General features: G+C 40.0%; 1 protein-coding gene across 1 annotated transcript in view; it reads left to right on the top strand.

The window, feature by feature from the left end:
• MYO15B (myosin XVB) overlaps positions 1–26,975 on the top strand; it is a gene marked incomplete at its 5' end in the record, with an annotated part of 107,524 nt that overhangs the window by 18,556 nt on the left and 61,993 nt on the right. Inside the window, 14 exons of the mRNA XM_083351115.1 lie at positions 624–737; positions 3,181–3,239; positions 3,339–3,462; positions 4,385–4,480; positions 5,028–5,159; positions 8,965–9,090; positions 10,317–10,394; positions 11,247–11,395; positions 12,730–12,775; positions 14,164–14,288; positions 15,123–15,240; positions 15,903–16,078; positions 16,272–16,365; positions 25,394–25,468. Coding sequence (XP_083207241.1) covers positions 624–737; positions 3,181–3,239; positions 3,339–3,462; positions 4,385–4,480; positions 5,028–5,159; positions 8,965–9,090; positions 10,317–10,394; positions 11,247–11,395; positions 12,730–12,775; positions 14,164–14,288; positions 15,123–15,240; positions 15,903–16,078; positions 16,272–16,365; positions 25,394–25,468 — 1,512 coding nt within the window. The remainder of the gene's footprint in view (positions 1–623; positions 738–3,180; positions 3,240–3,338; positions 3,463–4,384; positions 4,481–5,027; positions 5,160–8,964; positions 9,091–10,316; positions 10,395–11,246; positions 11,396–12,729; positions 12,776–14,163; positions 14,289–15,122; positions 15,241–15,902; positions 16,079–16,271; positions 16,366–25,393; positions 25,469–26,975) is intronic.

Below are 26,975 nucleotides of genomic sequence, written 5' to 3'. Positions count from 1 at the left end.
GACAACATAAAGATAGTTTGTTTCCTCTGTGCCACCATTCTGCTGAACACTTAATTCCCATTGTCTCACTTCTCATCTTTTCTCATCTTCTCATCTTTCCTACTATCTCCTCCTATTGGTTTCTTATGGGTTATCAATTGTTTGTAACTTATGATTAATTTATGAGCTATGACCAATGCTGGGATTCAGCCAGTTCACACCACTTTGGCACAAACCGGTAGCTATTTTTTTATTGCCCAGGCCCAGAATGGACTTCTGGAAGTGGCATCCACATAGAGAACTGGTTGTTCATATTTGAATCCCACCACTGCCTATGACCTATTAACTTGCTGTTTATATGTGAGACAAATTCCTTGTATGTCCAATCACACTTGGCCAATAAAGAATTCTATTCTATTCTATTCTATTCTATTCTATTCTATTCTATTCTATTCTATTCTATTCTATTCTATTCTATTCTATTCTATTCTATTCTATTCTATTCTATTCTATTCTATTCTATTCCATTCCATTCCATTCCATTCCATTCCATTCCATTCCATTCCATTTTATTATTTATTCCATGCACAGGCGAACACACACACACACACACATACACACACATGCATTCTTTTGTTACTTAGAAAGAATCCTTTGAGCTTGTGGTCATCCCCAGTGAAACGGAAATCCAGATTGTTGCCAAACTGCTGCATGTTTCAGCAGATCTTCTTCAGAGAGCTATCACTCATCGGGTCACTGTGAGTATCATTTACCCCTCTTACCCGTGTCTCACTACTTTGCACTGGGCTCTCTGTCGAGCCATGTTTCTCAGCTTTGGCAAATTTAAGATGTGTGACCTTCAGCTGGCCTTCATTGTAAAATGTGTGGCCATCAACTGCCAGCATTCCCTTGCTGGCTGGGGATTCTGGCCACACATCTTAAAATTCTAAAGTTGAGAAACATTGCTGTAGAGCAGGGCTTTTCAACCTTTTCACACATTGTACCACTTTTAGGACATGACAGTATTCCAGTACCACCAGTGCTTAGCAAGGTGTCAAAAACTTGATGACTAAAAAAAAAGGGGGGGGGGAGCTTTACTGGTTAGATTCATTTGTTGTTATAGAAATGGCTAGTTTATAATATGGGAAAGTAAAAAGTTGAGGTTCAATGTTAATGCTTCCTTCCTACTGCAACAGTGGAACTCAGAAGTCAAAGCCTTTTCTTTTCGTTTTCCCTTCTCTCCCTCACTTCTCCCTTTTTCTCTCACCCTTTTCTCGCCACCCCTCCCTCCTCACCCTTTGCTAGCAAAAGCCTCTCACTTAGAATAGAATAGAGCTGGAAGGGACCTTGGAGGTCTTCTAGTCCACCCCCTACCCCTCAAGCAGGAGAACCTATACAATCCCAGAGAAGTGACTGTCTAGCCTCTTCTTAAAAATCTCCAGTGATGGAGTGCCCACAATTTCGGGAGGCAAGCTGTTCCACTGGTTAATTGTCCTCACTGTCAGGAAGTTTCTCCTTAGTTCTAGGTTGCTTCTCTCTTTGTTCAGTTTACAACCTTTGTTTCTTGTCCTGCCCTCTGGTGCTTTGGTAAATAATGTGACCCCCTCTTCTTTATGGCAGCCCCTCGAGTACTGGAATACTGCTATCATGTCTCCCATTCACTCACATGTTGCTCGCAAAAGCTTCTCTCTTGCTTTTGTCAGCAATGAGTATAAATTGACATACTAATTGGATGCTCCATATTACACTCAGAAGAGAGGATAGTTTTAATCAAAAGTCATTTGCTTCAGTTTGCCAGTGGTAGAAGCACAAGGGTGTATGTACTGAACGCAGAATGAATTCTTACTTGTTAAGAAGATGATAGTAAGATATGTAGCACAAGGGCAATTTCACGTGTCTGTTTTCAAGTCTCCCTCACCATTGTGGAAAAGGAATTCTCTGGCAAGAATAGATGGCTCGGTAGATGTTACAGATAAGTCTCCTTGCAAAATCGCTGTGTATAAGTTTAGAAGTTTTTATAAATCCTTCATTTAATTTGAAAGGGAGGCAGAGTTTTGGTGAAGGAGAAGGAAAGCTGTGCCATTTTTTTTATTAAACTATTGTCTCCTATTACATTTGAAATATAACCAGAGATCAGTATTTGCCCGAATCTGGTCAATGGCCTGAAGAAGACTGAGGAAGTTATTCAGTGGCCTTCATAGGCATTTCACAGTTCAGAAATATAGAATAGATGCTTAGCTTGCAGATTCCCTTTTTCACGTCTCATGAGTTCTCGGAAGGTTATCAGGACACTACTAAATGATTGGTTGGTTTTATCCTGTATGTTATTTTTATGTCTACGTTGCTTTGGTGATATAAACAAAACAGAAGTATTTTTAACTATATAGATTTCTCAGGTAGAGCTTGCATTTTATTGCATACCTTGAGAGAGAGAGAGAGAGAGAGAGAGAGAGACAGAGAGAGACAGAGACAGAGACAGATTCTATCCTACTATAATAACTAGTGCTAATCTGGCAAAGAGTTTTGAGTATCAAGATATTTGTAATGTGCAGGTCTTTTTATCTATTTCCAAAACCAGATGATCAAAGGAATGCACAATTTATATTAATATCTTTTAAGAGGAAAGATGTGAACATACTTTGAAGAATAATGAAACTTAAAGTTTCTCTGTCACCCTAATGGATGTTCTTACCGGACACCAACTTGACGGTTACTAATAGCAGCTTAACAGTAGAATCGATTACTCTGAGATGCAGTAAGCTCCCTTTTATTGGAGGTCTTTGAGCACAACTTAGACAGCCATCTGTCAAGGATACCTTGATCTGGAATCCTGGACTGATCAGGGGATTGGAGTTCGCTGCCTAAATAATAATAAATAATAAAATAATAAAACCTTTATTGTCAAAGTACAACATGTGTACATTGAGATTAGCTGAGCCTCCCCCCGTGCTCTCTCCCCTCCAACACACAGTGACAACAAACCCTCCATCCTACCACACCATGTGAACCAACTACACCACACACCGGCCTCCCAAGTCAATTCTGCATAAGTTCACAGAGATTATGTCCCATTTAAAAGCCTAACAGCCCACGGATAAAAGCTATTTTTCAGCCTGTTGGTAAATGCTTCCCTCACTTCAACCCTATGAATTCTACTATGTGATAAATCATATCAAATTCAGTACTCTTTTTTTTCCCTAGGAAACACATTATGACCAGATACTTAGTCCATTGTCAGTAGAAAGTGCTATAGATGCCAGGTGAGATTTTTCTTTCTTTCTCTGACACCTTAAACATTTCATCCAGATACTAATCCTTGCCTTGTTTCCCTCCTTTCTCCCCCTTTCCTCCTTATTCAGGGATTCTATAGCCAAACTTCTGTACTCTCAGCTGTTCGATTGGCTGCTGATGAAAATCAATGAGTGGCTGGCTCCCTTGGAAATGGACAGCACTGTTGGCATTGTTGACATGCATGGATTTGAGGTCACTTTCTACGTATAACATATGATTTTGATGGGGGTGGTGGTTAGCTTGTGGTCTGCCCTCTACTTGGATAGGTGAAAATGTTGATGAAGACCTACCTGAAGCACTTTGCTCAGTGGAGGTTTGTAAAGCCAAGGCCAGGCATACTGTCTATGATGAAAAGGATCAGGTGAAAATATCTTAACCTTGCAGCCAATAGCTGCAAATGCACTCTGGCTCTTGAATGGAACTCGAATGCAGTAGTGAACAGACCTTGCTTTTTTTTTCAGCTACCTTGCATATCAGGGCATGTATGGACTTGCTATCACACCTTAGTTCATGATTTTAGGTGGGGGAAAGTTCCCCAAGGTGTTGTGGCTCCTCCTTATTTCCAATAAAGAAAGCTGAAATGTAAAAGAGCCAGTCTCTCCATCTCTCCAGTTTAATAAGGAGATGACTCATAGCTTCCCTGCAGAGGAGAAAAATCCAGATATTTGTAAATATTTTAACCTTAATCAAAATTGTGTTGTTGTGAAGGAACAATAACAATTTCAATTCTCAGCATTTGAAGTCTGTCCAGGCAGCGGGGCCTAATTGCAAAGATGCTTAATTCAAGGCTATGTGGTCCTACGCATGTGCCCACTCCAAAAAGTTGGAGTGTATTATTTTATCAATTTGTAAGTCTTAATGTTGACAAAGGGAAACTCCTTAAACACAATAGGTGATTGGAAAATAATATTACATGTATTTAATTTCAAGTAAACATAAATGAGATGAAGTCAACTTCAGTTTTTGTCCCATCCCTACACATCATTTGGGGAGTGACCCTAGTACACGATTACTAAGTGCATAGAACTTTGTATGCAAGTTCTTGAATTAGAAGTGAAAGGTTTTCCTCCCTCCCTCCCTCCCTCCCTCCCTCCCTCCCTCCCTCCCTCTGCAGAATCTTGGGATGAATAGCCTGGAACAGCTATGCATTAATTTTGCCAATGAACATCTTCAGCACTTCTTCCATCAGATAGTTGTCACCCAAGAGGAGGTAAGAGACACAATTAGGAATATGTGAGTGCACAATTACATAAAGGCACAAAAGAAAATGTCAGCTTTTACAGAGGCAGATTGGTGTAGTTGTTCCTGCCCTATGCAAAGGGAAGTGTGGTATAGGGTTAAGGTCTTCTGTTAGGAGTGGGGAGACCAAGATTCAAGCCTACCCTGAGCTCATTGGATGATGTTGTCAGCCCAACCGATTCTTCAGGATTCCTGGGAGAAAGAAGTTGGAGAGAATCCAGTGCATGTTACCTGAAGCTCCTGGAAAGTAGGCAGGCTGCAAATCTAGCATATAAATGTATAAAACATGAATCTCGTTTGCATCCTTTCATGCTGCCCACCATGGGCAAAATCTCCTACCTGGGTCGTATTCTACTGTATATTTTCTAAATTTTGCAACACTTATGCAAACATGTCTGTGATCTGCATGGTTTTGTACTTGCCCTGGGGGACACCAACACATTGATTAAGACCTTACTTAGAATTATGAGAATTTTGCATGTCAGTGGGATTTTACTTGGATGATCTCTGACTACTAGGAGGAGTATACCCAAGAAAATCTCCTCTGGAGTCCTGTGTCCAAGAGGCCTTCTGAATTGTGCCTGGATCTGGTAGCCGCAAAACCCCATGGGATCTTGCAAATCCTGGACGAGCAAACTCTCCTGTCACAGGTCAGGACTTTATTAAGGTTCATGTTCCTCCTTGCATTTGGAATGTAGAAGACTTCTGTAGAATGACCCTTCTGTTTTGCTGTATATCTTATTCCTCATTTTGGATCCAGATGGCCAGATGACAAGTTCAGGAAAACTCCAGAATCTTTACACTCTTGCATTTTGCTTAATCCCATTGAAGGCATTACAGTACCCATCTCTGGATTTTGCATTTTCTTTACAAAATTATGCATGTTTTTGTTACTATGAGAATATGTTATAGCCATATTTTATAAGCAAGTTATGGGCATAATGAAGCAACTATGCACAAATAGCATCTGGAAAGCTTCATTTTTTTCCTCCCATGGTTACATGTCATGAATAAAGGCATATGCATATAAGAATTTATAATCAATCTCATAATAAACTTCTCATATTCCCAGATTTAATAAAATTAACATGGAAATCTAAACAGCAATTTGTTTTCTGACAGAAACCTGATGATGTTAAATAGAACTAAACAGAACTACATTTCCCTAAGCATTAGGATTATTCTGAAGATATATCCCAATTCTCAAAAATAGCTGACAGCAAAAAGATTAAAAGTTGACACTGTTAAAACTGGCAGCTGAAATTGTTATATATATATATATATATATATATATATATATATATACATACATATATATATATATATGCTTTTTATTATTTTTTTCCTCTACATACATGTTAATTTTTCAAACAGCGTGTGATCTGGGTTCAGATAACGCTAATACATAATCAAGTCTTACTCTTTGGTTCTCTCTTCTAGCCATTTGTAGAATAAATTCCAGCTTTGGTAGTATTCTGTTTCTTCTTTATCTTTCAGCCTCATAGTTAATCTGTCCATCTCCGCGCATTCCAGTATCTTTTTTATTACTTCTTCTTCTGAAGGTATTTGTTCATTCTTCCAGCATTGCGCATAACTTATTCTTGCTGCAGTTATAATACGTAAAACCAAATATAGATTTTTCTTATTAATCTTTTCTGGTACTGTGCCTAGTAAAAAAAATTCAGGATTAAATACTACATGTTCTCCTAATATTTTTTCTAGCCAAGCATGTATTTTTTTCCAATAGGCCTTTGTCACATGTCCACCAGATATGATAATACGTACCTAAATTATGTTTACATTTCCAACATTTACCTGATACATTTTTAAACATTTTTGCTAACCTTGCTGGAGGCAAGTGCCATCTATAAAACATTTTATAAAGATTTTCTTTATACGCAGTTGACATTGTCAATTTGTAATTTCTCTCCCATAATTCTTGCCATTTTTCTAATTCTATATTATAACCAAAGTTTTTCGCCCACCTTATCATTGTCTCTTTAGTTTGTTCACTTTCCATCTCTAAAATTAACAAAAAATTATACATTTTCTTAATTTCTCATCAGAAGTTAATAATATCTTATCAAATAAAGTTTGATCTTTATAGAATCCATACAGTTTCATATCTTTTTCATATCTACTTTTTATTTGTAAGCGTATCCACCATGACATGTTGATACCCTGATTTTCCAGCTTTTGTTTTGATTTTAATGTCCCATCAGTATTTAAAATATCTCTATATGTCCAGGTTTTTCCAAAATCTAACAAATTGGTGTGTGAAAAAGCTTCAATTGTTGAAGCTGGAATTTTTACATACCGGTATATTTTCATTTTAATTTTTCCCCGTTCTGTTATCAAAGCATTTCTAATACTTTGAAAATACTTATGAATTTTGTTTTTACCATACCACATAAAAGCATACCACCCCAATTGTAAGTCATGTCCCTCCAAGTACAACAACCTTTTGTTCCTAAGCATTATCCATTCTTTCACCCATGTTAATACAGATGCTTGATAATACAAAGCCCACTCAGGTAGGCCAAAGCCTCCATTTTCCTTAGTATCTTGCAAGGTTTTCATCTTTATTCTAGCTTTCTTTCCTTGCCATACAAACTTCAAAATTAATGAATTCAACTCTTGGGAAAAAAAATTCCCAGGTTTTATTGGAATTGTTTGAAACAAAAATAAAATCTTAGGCAATATGTTCATTTTAACTGTAGCAATTCTTCCTAATAATGACAATTTTAAATTCTTCCACTTTTCTAAGTCTAGCTTTATTTGTTTCAATAACCTTGTATAATTATCTTCTTTTATTGTTGAGCACTTAGCTGATAAATATATACCCAAGTATTTTACCTTTTTCACTATCTGTACCTCTGTTACTTCTGAAATTCAGCTTTTTTGCTTATCCGTAAGATTCTTAACTATTATCTTGGTTTTCTCTTTATTTATTTTTAATCCTGCTATTTCACCATATTGTTCTATTTTCCCCCACAATTTTGGGATCATCTCCAAGGGTTCTTCCAAAATAAATACTAAATCATCAGCAAATGCTTGTAGTTTATATGCTTCACCCTTTATCCCCAACCCTCTAATCTCTGTATCTTGTCTTATATTTCAATTTAAAACTTCCAAAGTGAAAATGAATAACGGGGGATAGAGGGCATCCTTGCCTTGTGCCTTTCCTTATTTCAAAGCTCTCAGTGCAATCTCCATTCACAATCACTTTGGTTGTTTGTTTATTATATATTGTTTTTACCATATTTATAAAATTCTGTCCAAAGTCCATTATTTGTAATTGATGAAACATAAATTGCCATGAAAGATTATCAAATGCTTTTTGAGCGTCTAAAAATATTAATGCCATTTGTTTCCCCGGATGTAGCTCATAGTATTCCAATACATCTATTATCACTCTTAAGTTATTTTTAATTTGTCTCTTTGGTAAAAAACCATTTTGATACGGGTGTATAAATTCAACTAGCTGAAATTGTTCTTAATTACATCCACAACTATTGTTATGATTTTGGACAAGTAAGGATCTTACTGGATATATTTTTCATCAGTTACTCAAAACCAAAGAGCCACTTTGGTGTAGTGGATAAGGCACCAGGCTGGAAACCAGGAAACTGTGAGTCCCACCCTTGATACAAAATCAGGTGGATGACCTTAAGCCAGTCCTTCTCTCTCATCCACAGGAAGCAGGCCATGGCAAACTATTTCCAAAAAATGTTGCCAAGAAAACTATAGGCAATTGTCCAGGCAGTCGCAGGAGTTAACACTAACTTGAAGGCACCAAAACAACCACAATAATGGTCAAAGCTTAGATAGAGATTCAAAGTCCTTCCCACTTTTCTTATAAGGATGTTTATGTCATAAGGATGTTCATTCATCCCATTCCTACTGGATTATGATATTTCAATACTTTTATTAATTCCAGGAAGAGCTGAGTACTTTCTATTCAACTAGTCACCTAAGAAAAGTACTATCAGCTCTATTGCCATCTCCTTTACAGCCATACCTGGCCCTTACTCATTTTTATTTGCTAAATAAATAACTAGGTAGGAAGGCTACCTAGACTGGCTTCTAGAGCAGGGGTGTCAAACTTGCAATGTCATGTGACGTGTCACGACGCATCACGACTTTTTTGCCATTGTCGGCAATCGGGTGGGTGCAGTTTCACTATGATGCATCTGGCGCACGCCAGCAGTTTGATACCCCTGTTCTAGAGCAAGATATGCCTTTGCTTTACAAAGGTATAGTAATGTATATTATAATGAGAACAGTATAAACCCAGGACTAAGAAATAATCTCTTGTATATTCAGAAATATTACAGCATTTGGTTGCATTTGTGGGTGTGGCTCTATAAAGCTTCCACTTCCTTCTAAAGGATAGCATGGATGTCATTGCTGACTCTTAGTGTTTTGTGCCTAGAAGTTTAATCTCTTATCCAGGCTACAGACCATACCTTCCTACAGAAGTGCCATTACCACCATGCCAGTAATCGGTGTTATGTCAAGCCAAATCTGCCTTTGCCCATCTTCACTGTACAACATTATGCAGGACCAGTTACTTACCAGGTACATCGAGAAGCTTCAACTTCAAACATTCCTGATTTCATGTGTCTGAATGTAAACTGGGGGAATGACAGAATTTTAATTATTAAGTGGGACAAATGGTGTTGGTTTCATCAACAAAGTGAGGTAGATATTATAAGGGAAGGAATCTTAATTACAGCATTCCTAGCTGTCAGTTTCCAATAAATAACTAAGAAAATGAATCTGCTAATGGCATTTTTTTCCCATGCTGGCTTGATTCTCCAAATTGGACATATAACCCTAATGTTAGCTCACAAGCGTCCTGTTTCTTTTAAAAGTCCTTTCTTAATGTCCTTATAACACATTAGGACCATGGTTTGAAATGGTTCTCTGCAAAAATGAAAACTTTTTTTTTAAAGGCAAACTAAAAACTAAAGTCTAACATTATTATGGGTGTCCAAATGGTGTACTTTACAGGTGAAAATAGAAGCAGGATTTTAATTTTCAAAATAATACAGGCAAAACAGTAAGCCAGAATTGCTGAGAATTTTAGTTTTCTGATTAGGAACAAATGTTTGTATACTGTTCAATTTTATTTGTTAAGATCATTATTTGTTAAGGACAGCACTATAGCTGTCAAGAACTTACTGATGGTAGAAATTTGAGGAATTTTTGCATCTAGACTCTTGCCTTTCTTTTCCCCAATTCAAATTTGAAATCAGGTTGAATGTTTAATTTTGGTTTGATAAGATAAAACAATCAGGATCTAAATTTAGTTTACACTTTAGTGCAGGGCTTTTTTTCTCATAGAACGCTCAGAACGGAGTTCCGGCACCTTTTTTGGATGGAACCTTGTAGGGTAGGCAAGGCGGGTTGTATGACATGTGTGAATTCCGGCACCTTTTTCTTTTACAAAAAAAAATCACTGCTTTAGTGGCTAATATATTCTCAATCCCTGTAAGAGATCTCATTTGTAGGAAGAACCCTAATTAGCTGCAGCTTGCTTTAGTCATTGTGGCTGACTCTTTTGTGTAAAACAGTGAGGTAAGAACCATCTTGGAAGAAGTCTGGAAATGGATAAGAGAAACATATATTGCAGGATAGCCACAGTGTAATCCAGAACACATCTTCCTAGACATAAGCTTCTTTGTGTTCAATAGATTGTACTGCCTGGGTAAATCCGTTGAAGTTACCAGTCTCACATTAAATAAATTAAAAACCACGAACAAGAACTGACTATGAGGATGATATAAATTCTGGCTTTTCAGGTTCACAAGTTTCTGAATAAAAATCATGATCAGTTACGCCCAGAAGTCCTGGACATTTTTTCACACAGCCATCTTAAGGTATAGTGAATGGGGTTAGGTTACTGTGTTCTATTGGTATGTGCTTATTTTTCATTCATTTCATTAATGTATTTATTGTTCAGGCAATATTCTATAATCAAACAGAGCCTTGGTGGAGCAGTGGGCTAATGCCTCCTTAAGTAACACCAGCTGCCTGCAATTAGTGCAGGTTCGCGTCCCACCAGGCTCAAAGTTGACTCAGCCTTCCATCCTTCCGAGGCAGGTAAAATGAGGACCCAGATTGTTGGGGGCAATTAAGCTGACTTTGTAATAATGCCGCTTGGGAGGGGTGTGAAAGCCCTAATAAGCAGGCATATACATAGAATGAAGGCTACTGCTAACTTTGTAAAGCCGCCCTGAGTCTTCGGAGAAGGGCGGGATATAAATGGAATTAAAATAATAAATAAATAAATAAATAAAAACATTCATGCATGGGATGCAGTGGAATTGCGGACAAGATATAGTAGAGGGGAATGCAGAAAATCTTTTCATGTGGAGTCCTTGGTGCTCTCTGAGCTTGGTTATTTGCTTACAGATGTTTCATTACCAAACTAAGTAACATCATCAATGACAGAGATAGATATTCTCTTCTGTTGCAATATCCTCTCATGGAATATTTGGATCTTGGAACAGTCTGCTCATTGACATGATCCACTTTGGAGGGTATAGAACTTGTAGCAGACTCCATGACATAATGTTTTATACTCCCATCCATTCTCTTATTGAAGTTCAAAACGTGCCTCTTTCAGGTCTTGGGGGAATTGAAACACGCCTTTTTGCTAACTTTTCATTCATATTTTGATGTTATTTTAATGAGGGGTGTCTTTGATTCTTTCCTTGTCTTCTCTGAAGCTGGTCTCCAGTCTTTTCCAGAATGTCAGGGGACAGCAGGTCAACCAGAAAGAGTCAAAATGTAGAGTCCAAAGGCTAAAACATCAAGCATCTACATTAGTATCTAGATTTCAGCAATCTTTACAAGATCTCATTGCTAAATTAGGCAGGTAAGGAAATATAATTATATAGTTGCCTTTTCCTGTGCCTATGTTACCATATCTATGTTTGGAATGTGAGTACTTATTTATTTATTTATTAATTATTAGATTTATATACCGCCCTTTTCCCATAGGACTCAGGGCGGTTCACAAGGTTTTTAAAAACAATACTACAAATTACAAAACTTAAAATCAATTAAAAAGATTATATTGACCTTGAGATAAAACCCCAATTAAAATACAATTAAAATCCCAATTAATATTCTCAGTCCAGGCCAGAAAGCTCAAAGAGCCAGGTCTTCAGGTCCCGGCGGAATGAGCGAAGGTCAGGGGCAGTCCTAAGCTCTACAGGCAGCTGGTTCCAAAGGGCAGGCGCACCCACAGAGAAGGCCCTCCCCCGCCGGTAAAAGATTGTCCGCCGGCAATCTTTTACCGGCGGTACCCTGAGAAGACCCTCCCTGTGGGTGAGTATGAGGATAGGTTAAAATAGTATCCAATAACTGAAAGAGAATCTAATCACAAATATACATGGGTGATAATTTTAAAGATAAACGTACAATTTGTTGTTTCAGCATATGTTAAAACTATAATTTGTGTTATGTCAGATGGACATATTTGCAGGAGATATACTGTATCTAGAAACTTCCTCATACATTATCCCAGAAATTCTTCAAATAATCTCGGGATCATTGGCAGATTATGTGATTGGAATAGGAGAAAAAGCTAAGGTGGATTTAATTTTATTACTATTCTAATAGGAGGCCATCAGGAAAATCCCAGTGCTATAGGCTAGAATTAGGAAGTTTAAAATATATCCTTAAAGAAAGCAGGAGGATATTAACAGCTGAATGTTGCCCCAACTCCGTTATAGATCTGTCAATGATGTAAGCAGGAATAAAGCTTGACTTGGAGGACACTTAACTTTAAAATAAACAAAGGAAAGATGGTTTAATTCCTATCACTTCTAGCTAACTAGAATAATTTTCTGTATCTGGCATGAGTAGTAGTGACTGCCTAGACTGCCCAGACTAGAGCCATTTATCTCATTCCATTCATTAATGACTTTATTTTTTAAAAAAAGTCTTTTAATAAATATTGTACCTAACATCATCTTAATACCATGAAAATGTGAGATACATTCTTCAACATTCGTTCATAGCAGTGAAACAATTTTAATTTGTTACTGAGTCAAAGTAAATTCAAAAGTCAATCTGTGTCTATTTTAACAATATTTTCCTCTTCCATCTTTATAATAGCTCTCCTAAGCTTTGACTGTCAGATCAGAAAATAGTGTTTGATTTTCCATTGTTTCCCTTCCCCCCCCGCCCCCATATACCTTACAGGAGCCATGTATTCTTTGTTCAGTGCATCAAACCCAATTCCAAAAAGGTAAGAAAGTGATTTCTTTTTGCAGAACTGGAACTGAGGTGGTTGTCAGGCACTTCTAAAGGGAAAGAATTGAATATTTGTGACAAGAAAACAAAGAAATAAACCTTGGAAGTATAGGAAGAGATAGCAGCACTATTTCATTTATAAAGAGCCACTCAATCAAAACCAAGGGAAATTTGCACCTGAGTATTTGAGTTCTTTCTTAAAGCTAGAAACTTACTTTTTTTTAACAAGCAGCAACCAAGAACAACTGCAAATGCCAGCCAATATGTGTAGCAGGACTTGGCTGTTGCACAAAATTGCAGACAAAAAGTAACAGACAAAGCATTTTGCTCACTCAGAAGTTTATACAATGCTTTCAGCCTCATATACTGTATCTGCATCTCATTCATCCAGTGAAGTGTGTTTTCTTAATGGCATTAGCAAGAGAGAAGTAAGGAAATAACCATTACACAATGAGACATCAGCTTCTCGGAGAACACAAGGAAACATTAAATTAACATTAACATAAATTAAAGTTTATGCTTACCTGGGAAAGGTAGTGTGCGTTGTGAACACTGCAGCTCAGTTAAGCTAGCAGCTAACCCAAAAAGGAGTTAGTTTTAGTGTGAACAGCTCTTTTTAGACTAAAGTAGCCCCTCTTACGCAGTTATAAGAGAGGTGAAGTACTTACAAAAGGAATGATTATCCAATCTACAGAAAGCATTTTTAAAATCATCCTTTCCCTACCAGCTGCTACAGAGAGAGAGAGAGAGAGAGAGAGAGAGAGAGAGAGACAGACAGACAGACAGACAGACAGACAGACAGACAGACAGACAGAGACCATAGCAGGAGAAATGGCAGGAAATGCTTTCTCAGCCTTGCCACTATTGTGAGGGCTGAAACAGTGTCTACTTCCTGACCAACCTTGATGCACAGAGGTAAGCCAAATGAGGAGATCGGATGACTTAGTTCCCTGATGCCTTGAACATGTCCAGTGGAAGAGCAAGTCGTGTGTCTTAGCCTAGTTCCTTGACATTGTGAAATATTTTTCACTTTAAAACAATCCTCTTTTTTCCCATGTGTATCATGGACTTTTGGAATAGAACACTTGGTTCTGTTCCAAACATAATCAGTTTAGATAGCTGACTGTGTATTTTCTTTTATAAAATGAGGGGTCCGTCAGTGCACTGAGAGTGTTACCCAGTTTGGGTAATGAAACATCTGCAAGAAAACAACCAAGCTCAAGCACCAAGGACCCCTCATTTTGACCCCAGCTACATATATTATTTTATAAAAATTGAAGAGTTGCAATTTGTAGATGCACAGTGGGTAACTATTGATGTACTGAACTTTTTCAGCTGTATTTTCTGTCTTTGATCCATTCTTCTTTTGCATGTTGATCCTAGGTGCCAGACATCTTTGATACAGAATTCGTGGCTTGTCAATTGAGACATTTGGGGATTCTAGAAGCCATTTGCCTCCACAAAGGAGGCTATCCTATCCGCCTCTCATTCCACCACTTCCTAACTAGGTATTCCTTCTCTTTGCTGTATCAGCACATAATAATTTATTTAAAGCATTTACATTCTACTTCCATTTCAATCTTTTTTGAAGTAACTTCTAGTAAAAATTCAACTTAAAAAATATTGCCTAACATATTGGAATATAATACACAAAATAATAAGCAATGAGATCAGAATAGAGACTAAAAACAGCAATGAAAAGGTTAAACTATCAGAGCCACTTTAGCATCTTGTTAAATGATCTGGGAGAATAAAAAGTATTTGCCTAGCTTTGAAAAAAGGCTTTGCTTCTGCTACTTGGGTCCCAGCCAGGAAAGTCAGGTTCAAGACCACCTTTGTCAGTTCAGAGAAGCAGAATGGGTAATATACTAGTAGAATCTGAAGCCTGCTAGTGAATCTGCAGGGCAGATAGAGATTTCTCTCTCAGCCAACATGAGAGAGAAATCTTATTATTCATTGACCTGACATTTAGCAGCAGTAGCAGCAGCACCTGCAGTCCAGAGAATAAGGCAGAATGGCTATTTCTAGGCAAGAAAACAACTTAACAAGTTACTCCTGCAAATGATATACTTTCCTTTACCTTTAATTATCTTAATTGGAGGGGCCCCACCATCCCTCTCCAAGATATGGAAGGATTCTCTCAGACACTTAAAGTAAACATCTGCAGTGGTTTGTGGGAATATCCTTGAGAGGCAGGAGGAGGAACAGCCACAGCCAAGCAGTGGTCAGATAAGAAATATGTGCCTCTGAAGTGCTGGGATTTATTTTTACTTTCTCTGAATATATCTTGGGAGACTAGAGTAATTTGCAAAGTGAGCATTATCCTCCTTTGTGTGTCTCAGGTATGGAGTTCTGGCTGCTCAAGGTCCCAGCTGCTTGCAGAAGAGAGATGGCTGTGCTGCCGTGCTTTCACATGTGGTGGGAGATATCTCAAAGCTTTATCAGATTGGAATCACCAAGGTAGATTGTCTAAGTGCCTGCTTACTGTTTGGCTTTAGAAAGCTCAAATATGGATATTAATTTCACTGACTTGTCCTGAATTGATACTTCCTTACCTATTGCCAAAATTTAGAATGAGCCTCATGGTCATATTTTAGTATGCTGCTTTATCGAAAAAGCTTTTCCCAGGTTCCCATTTGGATTCTCATTCTGTTCCTGGGCACAGTGGCATCCATTTTTCTCTCAAGAATTTTTTTTACATATTGCATATGGAAACATAATTGTGAGACTAGTCATCTGTTCAACACCTTATTGTCTCACTTATTTTGACTCTTAGACTACTGGTAAAAGATTATTAGTTGAACAAAGAGCTATTAAATATATTTTTATTGTTTTATTGCATTCTATTTCTTTCACTGTCCTTGACGATCAAGGTGAATCATTAATCAAACTGGTAAAATGTAGATGCCTTGAACATGAATACAGTTAAATATTTTGATGTCCTAAGAGTCATCGTACTTCATGAGTGGAATAAAGATTGTTAAAATTAATTCAACAACTTCTTCTTTCCCTTGTTTATCACTTGTGTTAGACAAGACAGTGAGGGTGTGAAAGTTACCTATGTGTTAGGTAACCTCCCATTTTTTTTGCCCCCAAACAATAGCTTTTGGCTACTGTTTCAGGTGTTCTTGAAAGAAAAGACATGGCAGATGCTAGAGAAGGAGCGAAATAAAAAGTTGACATGGGCCATTGTCACCCTCCAGCGCTATCTCCGAGGGCTCATCCACCATCGGCAGTTTCAGGCCTTCAGGCAGAAGATCACAGTGATCCAGGCTCACTTCCGAGGTTATCTGGCAAGGTCAGGAAACAATAATCAAGCAGGTGTGGCTCATACAATACTCCTAATATTGGAGGAAATTCCATTGACTTTTGATGTCAGCTGGTAGATTTACTGACACCAATGAGTTATAGCAGCTTTACCCAACAGAGGTTTTTAAAGTCCCACACTTACATTTTGTTTTCTAACTTTACCCTTTCTTTGTAACCTTCAGAAAACGATACCAAAGACACAGGAAAACTCTGCTACACTTTGGGGTGGCCGTACTTCTTTCTGGGAAGCTGGTTCACAAAATGAGGGAAGGCAAGGTAACAAAATTATGGGCAACGAGTTGGGGAAAGTTTAAGATAACCCACTTCCTGATGGGCCACATTATCACCAGCGAGTAAAATTCAGAAGAAAGAGAACAATCCTGAGGGCAAATAAGCGGCCATTTATTCAACACTTGTTAGAGCCCAACTTACCTAAAAGAGGAATCCTGGACAACATTTTACAAGATTTTTATAGAAATTAGAGGGGTGCAGGTAGGAAATACTAGGAATCTGATTTGTTGGCTGTTTTTTGGGGAAGTCAGTCAGGTCCTGCTCCTACTTGCGGTTACTTCTGTTTTTAAGCCCTTTCAGGAGGGCACCATTTAGGGGAAGCCCATTGTTAAGGAAATGAATTTTAAGGTAATAATCAGAGGAATGTCTCTGATTGATGGTGGACCTTGAAGTTTCACTGTGTTGCAATTTCTTTGTTAAGGCTGCCCTTGTGCTATGGGCTGGAGTGGATGCTTTTATTCTTTGTCTTAGATGGGATTGCAGCAGGCTTGGTCTGGGGGCCTGGCAAAGGGAGGATCAGTTGTATCTGATAGGATTAGGCAAAGGCAGGAGCTGGGTTTGATCTGGTCATGTCCAAAAGACAAGGAAGGGTCTCAGAGGGGTGCAGCCTCCATTTTATATGCTACCTTTATTTTCTCTGTCACAAAAAAGCTCTTTTAATAGAAGGAAGCAATAAAACTTTGCTGTGAGCAGGAGAAACATTCTGCAGGGGAGCATTATGGGGAATAGGATAGATAAAGGAATCGCTCTTTCCCATCCTCCCAAATGTTGCCAGAATATGCCACTACCTTATCTATATCGTTAGCATTCTGTGGTGAAAAGATCCCAAGTTGTGTATAGTTGATAGGTCCAGATGGGCGTTGCAAAACAATATACATATACATACATACATACATACATACATACATACATATATATATATACACACACACACACACACACACACACACACACACACACATCATCGTCTGTACATAAACAATCAGTACTTGAATAACTTTTAGAGTGTGCATATTATGATTATAAAATGACATCCTTGGAACTTAACATTGGAACACTTTACTAGGTGGGCTTCTTGGGAAGTTGTATGCTAAATGAAACTTCTGAACTGTGATTCTGTTACTTTGGGCTTTTAATCAAGTATAGATAACCTTGGTTTAAATCAAAGGTGCACACCTGATACATGGGGCAAAAGTGCAAAGTTAGCATAAGAAACCAATCTTTATTTCCCTTTTCCCTTGAGATGACTACTTCTAGTAAAAGTCACTGGGAGTCAGGAAGTGTACGAAATTAATTTTTAAAAAAGAGAGAGAGAGAGAGACCTGGCAAAAAATTGACTGATATTCTCAGGTATTGTTGTATAATTCAAAGCTGTGGCATTAAATTACATACCGTATTATGTGAGTGGATTTTTCTTTCAGATTTCTCTCTTTTATGAATGCCTTTCACAGTCTTTCAGGGATTCCCGCCCCCCACTCCCCAAAGTAAACAGGGGAAGGCAGGGAGAAGGAAGAATCTGTTCTTCCATTGATCAGTTAATATATGGATATAATTAAACAAAATGCAATATTTGCCAGAAAAGGTCCCAAGAAAATGTCCACTGCAGGCCTAGCTTGTTCTGGAGTTTTAACTTCAGTTCCTAGCCTAGGTGTGTGTTCTGCACCTATTGTTCCCTCTTTTAATGGCTCCCTGTGATTCTGTGCTAGGAACAAAGCAAAGTTCTACCCTTTACTTCCCCACCCCTACCCTCTGTGTTTAGTGTATGACATAGAGATTTTTATGGGAGAATTACAATAAAAGGTCTCAAAGTTCACTATTAGTGTCGCAGGCCCTCCCTGTTCATTTTCCTCCTATTGATACTGCGTTGGGTGGACTTTAGCACTCTTTTAAGTCTTAACCAGGCAGCTAGTTGTATCTGTTAACTGCCACTCAAAAACCAGGCTGTGGGGAAGAAGAGGAAAAATACTCAATATATCACTTAACAGCAAAACTGGTAAGTACCTTTGGGGAACATGGGTTTATAAACAGAAAAGACAAAGCCAGGGAGGAGCTGATTATTGTAGTTCAATCCATCACTCTTTGGAGGAAAAAGAAACACGATGCGTCTTTTCCAGAACTAGTTAAAATATTTTCAGTCATCCTCTTCAGGTGCTTGAATAGTAGAGGAGACAGATGAAATGAATACCGCTTCTGAGTTAAACTGGCAGTTGCAGTTACATACATCAATTATAATATTATGTTAATTCAGTTACTAGTGAATAAACAGAGCTTGGGATTTAATGGTAATGAGCAAAGTATTCTGTATAGGTGTGTGTGTGTGTGTGTGTGTGTGTGTCTGTAAAGGTAAAGGTTCCCCCGCACATGCATGCTAGTCGTTTCCAACTCTAGGGGCTGGTGCTCATCTCCGTTTCAAAGCCAAAGAGCCAGTGCTTGTCCGAGGACGTCTCTGTGGTCATGTGGCCGGCGTGACTAGACGCCAAAGGCGCACAGAACGCTGTTACCTTCCCACCGTAGTGGTCCCTATTTTTCTACTTGCATTTTTACGTGCTTTCGAACTGCTAGGTTGGCAGAAGCTGGGATGATTAACAGGCGCTCACTCTGTTACGTGGCACTCGGGATTCAACCCGCCAAACTGCCGACCATCTGATCAACAAGCTCAGCGTCCTAACCCACTGTGTGTGTGTGTGTATGTATGTTATATGTATATGTATATGTATATGTATATATGTATGTATATATACTTTGAGCATTTAAAACTTCCAGGAGCTTCATATACCAGATATTGTAGGAGACAGGAGGCTAGCTTTGATGGACAATCATTTTTAAGGTTGTATTTTGTAAATCAAGTAGGTAGATAGTTGTTGTGTTAGCCTGAAAAGTTTTAACACACATTTCATTCTTAGAAAACGTGCAGGCGATTTAACAGCGATTTAAAATTCCCTCCTCAAAATTAGGTAAATTAATGATTTGGGGTCATAAGCATTTTGTGACAACTGTGCAAGGACTATTGGTGGATCAGAACAGTAGCAGATAAATTCTGCCTTCCAAACATAGCACTAGTTTCTGTAGTATAGTGGCATACAGCAATACAACAATATTATAGCTCAAACGTAATCTGCAAGATATGATGGAGGCTTTTGTGCCCTAGTGGAACGTCTCGGAGTCCCAATCACTTTGTGGTCTACCAGCTTACCCAGTGGGCTGGGTAGACTTGTGCCCCTTTGTGCTCCTGAGTCAGGGGGATTAGATACTCTCTGGCTGGCCTCTCCAGGTTGGCCCACCCCAGAGTCAGACTGATCAGCAGAGTAGGCGCAGCGGTTGCTGAAGTTTGGATGGCTTGCTCCTTCAGGGGATCCATGTTGCATTCCAGGACTCCCCACTTCTCCCTCTGGTTCCACCTCAGTTATGAAGGAAAAGTTCTGAGAGTCCATGTGAGGACTGGCTTGGCCGCAAGTTTGAGGACCTTGGGAGGGACTTATGATGCAGTCCTCATTTAGTGGCCGTTCTGGAAACCGCTTCCTGAGCTGATCAATGTGTCGTGTGACAACTCGCCCTCCCTCCAACCCCACTTCATAAGACAGGTCCAGATGCTTTAGTAATTTGACCAAGAACCCACAGATTCCCATGACCATAGTTCCTGGCCCAAACCCAATCGCCCATGTACAGCCCCCTTGGGGGTTTTGGTCGAGAGGCTTCGGATGCCACTCTCTCTGGATGCAACCTGTCCAGTTTAGTAATCAAACGCCTCCCCCAACGTAGTTCTGCAGGACTTTTGCCTGTAGCAGTGCAAGGTGTAGAATGCTGGCAGAGTAGAAAATCTGCCAATCACCTGTGACAATGTGCTTGAGTGATTCCTTCATTGTCCTCACCATGCATTCAGCTTGACCATTAGAAGATGGATGAAAAGGTGCAGACGTTGCATGTCTGATGAGATTAGCTCTAAGGAACGCCTGAAATTCAGCAGCAGTGAATTGAGCCCCATTGTCTGAAACTAAGACATCTGGCAACCCATGTGTGGCAAAGTGTTTTCTCAGCACTTGGATGGTCCTAGCAGTAGTCATGTTAGGAACTGGAATTACTTCCAGCCATTTGGAGTGGCTATCCACTACTATAAGGAAGAGTTGTCCCTGAAAGGGCCCAGCGTAGTCTATGTGAATCCTAGACCATGGAGTGTGCGTTTCCTCCCACCTGTGAATTGGAGCCTGTGGCATTTCAGGCCTAGATTGCTGGCATGTATAACAACCATGGACTTGTGCCTCAATGTCCTTATCAAGGCCAGGCCACCAAAGGTAGCTTCTAGCTAAAGCTTTCTTTCTGACAATGCCTGGATGGCCTTCATGTAATGACTGTAAAACCCTGTTTCTTAGGGAAGTGGGAATTATTGTTTCCCCATAAAATGCACCCCTTGTGGGCAGATAACTCATGCCTTCTGACAAAACAGTTCTGAAATTCAGAACCTGGGCTTTTATCCAACCAGCCCATGTATACCCATGACAATACTCTACTAAGTATTTTATCTGTGGCAGTTTCAGCAGCAATGTCCCCCGTATGGAGGGGAAATTCAGGTATGTCCTATATGGGCAGTATTCTAGCAGCTGGAGCCAGATCTGGTTCCATTAGTGGCAGTGGTAGTCTGCTGAGGCCATCAGCACGGTCCATTTCTTTGCCCAGTTTGTGAATCAATTTAAAAGTGTATGCAGATAAAAAATAGACCATGTCAGCATTCTTGGAGAAAGTATGTGTGTGGGGGGGTTTGTTTGTCTGTTGTGAAAAGTCCCAACAGAGGTTTGTGGTCTGTAAAGACCGTGAAGTCCCTGCCATATAAATAGTAATGGATTTTTTTAAATTCCAGCAACAATGGCTAGGGCCTCTTTGTTAATCTGAGCATAGTTGAGCTCAGCAGAGGACAATGTCCTTGAGTAAAATGCTATAGGAACCTGTGTTCCATTTTTTTCTATGTGGCTTAAAACTGCCCCCACCCCATAGGGAGATGCATCACATGCAAGACATAGTGGTTTAGACTCTTTGTAATGAGTTACAGTGGACTTTTCTAACAATAGTGCTTTTAAGTCCTGGAAACGTTTTTCATGTAAGTTAGTCTATTTCCATGGAGCTTTCTTATCTAGGAAGCCTGTGAAGGGGCTCTGCTAGTGCGGCCTAATGAGGTAGAAATGTGTGGTAGGAGTTTAGGCGGCCCAAGAATGCTTGTAGCTCTCCTTTGGATTTGGGCCTAGGAGCCATTTTAATGGCCTTCACTTTAGAATCAGCCGGGTGAATGCCGTTAGCATCAATTCAGAAACCCAGGAATTCTGTTGAAGGAACCCCAATACTACACTTGCTTTTTTTAAATTTGAGGCCTGCTTCGTGAAGCCTCTGCAAAACAGCCCTGTGCCTACTGACTAACACTTCTGAGGATTTCCCTGCAATGAGAACATCATCAAAATAAGGGCAGATGCCCTGAATACCTTTAAGTGTACGCTCCATGATTCCCTGGAAAAAGCCCGGTGCAAGACTAAACTGTAAGCGTTTAACTTTGAAAGCCCCCCTGTGAGTCACAATCACCTGAGCCGCTGCTGTGGCCTCATCAACCGGAAATTGCTGATAGGCCTGTGCTAAATCAAGTTTAGCAAAAATAGTACCCCCTTGCAAGGAGGCTAAAATGTGGTTGACTACTGGGACCAGGTAAGCGTGTTGCTTGAGGGGTTTATTTAGAGTGCATTTATAGTCAGTGCAAATGCGAATTTCCCCATTGGCTTTAAGTGGAGTGACTATAGGAGTTTCCAACTCCCCACCATCAACAGACTATAATACACTCTGTTCTACAAGCTTATCAATTTCTGAATCAATTGTATGTTTTAAGGCAAAGGGGACCCTACGAGGCTTAACTCTGATTGGAACTACGTTGGGATCTAGCTTAAATGAGATAGGCGGGCTTGTGTATGTTCCTAGGGTTGAATCAAAAACATCTGCATAGTCCTCGCATACTGACGCAAGGTCTGCAGTTTGTGTCCAGTTTATACTAGCAATCTGAATACCTAAGGTATCAAACCAATCGAGTCCAATGAGACTCGTTCTCTGGCCTCCTACTACTATTACATCCAGGTGCCCCCCAAACCCCTTAAATTTTACCATCAAAGTGGCTTCTCCCTTAACTTTAACGTGAGCATTTTCAAAATCAGTCAGGATTATATCTGAGGGTCTTAGTTTGGCCCAATTGTTACTGCACTTACACACGAAGTTAAAAGTGTCTTGAGAAATAATTGAGACTGCAGAGCCAGAGTCCAATTCCATCTTACATGGAACTCCTTGTAGCTCTACCATGAGGTTAAGTTTGGGTTTGAGGGGGCGTCGAGCCCCGGTGTGGAACACGCTTCTACAGCTTCTGAAAAACCCCACACTAACTGGACCCTGGGCCCCAGTACCTCTCCTAGTCAGTTCTTCTGACTGGTGTTTGGGTGGCCGGTCTCTCTGTTGGGCTCTGCAAACCACTGCAATGTGGCCTGTCCTTCCGCAAGCTCTGCACGTGGCTGATCAGAATCTGCAATTGGCACGAAAATGGTTGCCACCGCACCCCTTACATCTCGGTAAGAGAACTGCCTTGTAATTGTCCTCTTGCTGCTGGCTGTTGTGGTGTTGTGCGTTGGGTTGCTTTTGGAGTCTGTTGATTTCAGGCTCTTCTTCCTCAGACAATTCATCGGTGCATTTGGTGTCCTCAAGGTGGACAGTTTCTACAAACTTTGTCGTTTTGGCGGGCTGTACTGTTTGAACTGCGCCCCCGGTGGCTTCGTCGGCCATCACTTCGTCTTGTGCTTCAAAAAATGTTAAGTTTGGTCTAGCAAGGAGTCTCTGCTGAAGCGTTCTGTCTCGTAGGCTGCAGACGAGCTGGTCTCGTAGTCACTCTTCTAAATTTGAAAATTTGCAAAGGCGTGTGGCCTGCCTCAGGGCCGCTATGAACTCTGAAGCTGATTCACCAGGTTGCTGCACTCTTTGATCAAACTTGAACCGCCAAGCCATTTCAGACATCTTGGGCTGAAAATGTCCGGTTAGCTTCTTTTTGAGGTCTGCGTAGGAGACCGCTTCAATCGGTGTCAGCGCGAAAAGGTTCTCAGCCAAATCAAAGGTTGCTGGGCTGCACACACAGAGTAGCGTTGCGGCCTTCAGTCCTTCTTCCGCGATCTGATTAGCCCTGAAGTAGTTCTCTACCTGGGATAAATATGATGGCCATTCCTCCGGGTGCTTCACGTCAAATTCTCAAAGTTTCCCGACCTTCGGCATTCTTTCTTTGCTGGTTCCTGCGTTTCTTTCCGAATCCTGCTTTCCAGGGTCAGGGAATGAGTCCACTGAGCACAAGGTCGCGTAGCTTGCTAGACGACCTTGAGAGGGGGAGGGGGAAATGCCTTTCCCCTCCAGACTTCAACTCTTTTTTAATGAAGCAGGATCCCGCCCTCGTCTCCAGTGTTAAATAGTGGGTTTTTTGGCGCAGGAATGAAGACGAGGTAGCTGAGTACAGGGAAACTCATATTTTATTTCATGCAGAATCTGTACTGAGCAAATGGCTGCAACTAGCCGCAATATATAGTCTATCCCCTAGGCAGCAGCCAATCGGTTTGAAGCAACCACTGCCGCCTAGGGATAGCCAATTGCAGCGCTGGAGACTTGTAGTCTGGGTTGCTGGAGAGCCGTTAGCTGCTCCAGCAACCCACGTGGTATTACTATGAGCCCAGTACATAACAGAACTGATAGCTAATTTTTTGTTGCCCAGGCCCAGAATGGACTTCTGGAAGCAGCATCCACACAGAGAACTGGCTGTTCACATATTTGAATCCCAGCACTGATTTTACCCAAACATAGCAGTCCTTGTTACTAATTAAAGCAACCATAACTTTGTTCAGGCTTCCATGTGAACCTGAACCTAGAATGGCTACAGTAAGAATCACTTTAATATGTCCAAATGATCTTTAAATCATACTTAGCCTTCTAAATTAAGTATAAGGGGGAGGAAGCAAAACATTATAGTTCAGGTTTACAGAAATTACCATAAAGTAGAGTATTGTTCCAGTCTATCTTTACTTCAGTGAGAAGGATTAGAATATATTGGACTGAGTTATTCTTGGGACCACAGTCCCACGGCCATGCTAGCCCTATTGGGCTATTGGGAGCTGGAATTCAACAATTCATCTATAGGACCAAAAGTTCACCCCTCCTGCATCAAATGTCAACTGAAGCATACAATCCAGCTGATGGTAGCTCCTACTCCTGTTATACTTTCCCCCTGAACAGTCTTTGAGGAAGAGATCCACTTCTTTTTTGAACTGGGTGCTCGCTTTTAATGAATAAAGATGTTTACGGTATTTATTTATTTATTTGTTTGTTTGTTTTTATAAACCGCCCTTCTCCCGAGGGACTCGGGGCGGTGTACAGAGTAAGATAGGCAACAAAATGAAACAGTATTGAAAAACAATAATCAAAACAAAACAAACTGGGACCCCAATTAGAGCTATCAGAGCTATCAGGCCAAGCCGGACTGCTGGAATAGGTAAGTCTTTAAGTCGCGCCGGAAGGTGCGGAGGTCGGGGGCCATCCGGATTTCAGTTGGTAAGCAGTTCCAGAGGGCTGGCGCACCCACTGAGAATGCCCTCCCCCTGGGCGCCACAAGCCGACATTGCTAGGAAGATTGCCGATGTTGCTAGGAAGATTTATTTGTATGTGGATTAAAATTCTATGGATAAGGGTGGTGGATGTATACATACAGCATTGTCACAACAGTACTAAAGTAAGAGTGCACATATTGCTAATTGTGAAAGTAAAAGCAATTTGGAAGACAAGCCAGGGTGAGGGAAGAGAGGAAATAAGGTTATGGAAAATGGAATAAATGTATATGCTGCAATATAAATCTATATAATTTACAAAAAACAAAGAGTTTATTTCTCTTTTTCATAATGTTATGGTTTTTTTTTGAAAGAGTCTAGCTTGATCATGCATACTGTTTTTTGTTTAACTCTCCTTGTTCCAGAGGTCTGAAGACAGAAAGCAGAGAAACAAGGCACTGATCAAAAGTACTGAAGGGAGCAGGAGTTGCCTGAAAATGGTAGGTTAAGTTCATAAAGTACAGGATGTCATCAGACAACACCCAAAACTCTACATGCATACATTTATTATTGTGCATTGCTGGATCATCTGCCGAAGAGCAAACACGAAGAGCAAACATTCTCTCTCTCTCTCTCTCTCTCTCTCTCTCTCTCTCTCTCTCTCTCTCTCTCTCTCTCTCTCTCTCCCTCCCTCCCTCCCTCCCTCCCTCCCTCCCTCCCTCCCTCCCTCCCTCCCTCCCTCTCTCTCTCTCTCTCTCTCTCTCTCTCTCTCTCTCTCTCTCTCTTGGTATTTCCAATTTCTATGCATGATGGTACTTAGCATGCAAAGACAATTATTTGTTTGACTTGTATGGCCATCCGTTAAAAACACAGTTCAAGGTGGCTCACAACAATTATATACAATTAAATATCATAAAACAATAAAAGCAAAACAAAAAACAAAAAACCCAAGGGCAGAAATAAAAACCTCGCCCCACAACCACTCTCCTTCAACGAAGCCAGTGCCATTACCTTCCAGCTCTGACTTCATCTGATCCCAGGCCTTAAGGGGTGAGCCAGCAATTCAAGAGTGTCTAGAAGGCAAGGAGGGCATGGGGGTCTGTTAGATCTTTAGGGGTGGAGTATCCCAAGGCTGTCATGGAAAAGAAACATTTTCTAGGTCCCTCTACATGGCAATATTTAAGGGAAGGGACCCGGAACATGTATGTTCTATAGACTATCTGGCAAAATGGCAGAATGGGTAGATGCCCTCAGGGAGAGGTGGACTGGAGGCTCTAAATTGTCTTTTTTACTTTCCAAACTGTGAGGCTGAGTTTAGGGCCCACTTCCAAAATACTTTATCCACTCTCTGTTAAGTAACTTTGGAGATTAGCCAAAGTACTAAAATCTGAATTTTAAGAGATTTTCTGTCAGTTAAATGCTCTTATCATAATTGTAATAATCAGATTTTGATCTTAAGCTCTGTAGATTATTGTTTAAAAACACAAAGGATAGAAACAAATATATGTTTATGTTGTTATAGTATGGCATACTATAGTATATAGTATATCCTATTCCTCATTAATTTTTCTTGTAGGAGCAGTTTAGTAATTTACTGCTTGTGCAAGGGGTTTGTCCAACTGGTGGACACAACCACATATTGAAGCCTCACTCCTTTGTATATGTATAAAATATCAAGACACATAGAAAGAGCCAAGGCTTTAATCCATGGTTGTTCCCTTTCATTGCAGACCTTCTGAGTGGATCGATTTTATATTGGATAAGATATCTTGACATGACTTGCCCACAGATTAATGTAACATAACATTGACAAATGCAGCTGTTTTGGGAGTAAGATGCTTTGGCAATAGTTCATACTCTGATCACCTTGCACTTGAATTACTGAAGTGCACTATCCTTGGAAATGCCTTGGCATTCAAAATGAGGACCCAGATTGTTGGGGGCAATAAGCTGACTTTGTAATAATGCCGCCTGGGGCCCCCCCGAAAGCCCTAATAAGCAGGCATA

This window comes from Vipera ursinii (genome assembly GCF_947247035.1).
Source record: "Vipera ursinii genome assembly, chromosome: 2".
Classification (NCBI taxonomy): domain Eukaryota; kingdom Metazoa; phylum Chordata; class Lepidosauria; order Squamata; family Viperidae; genus Vipera; species Vipera ursinii.
This window is presented reverse-complemented; position numbering and strand designations above follow the sequence as displayed.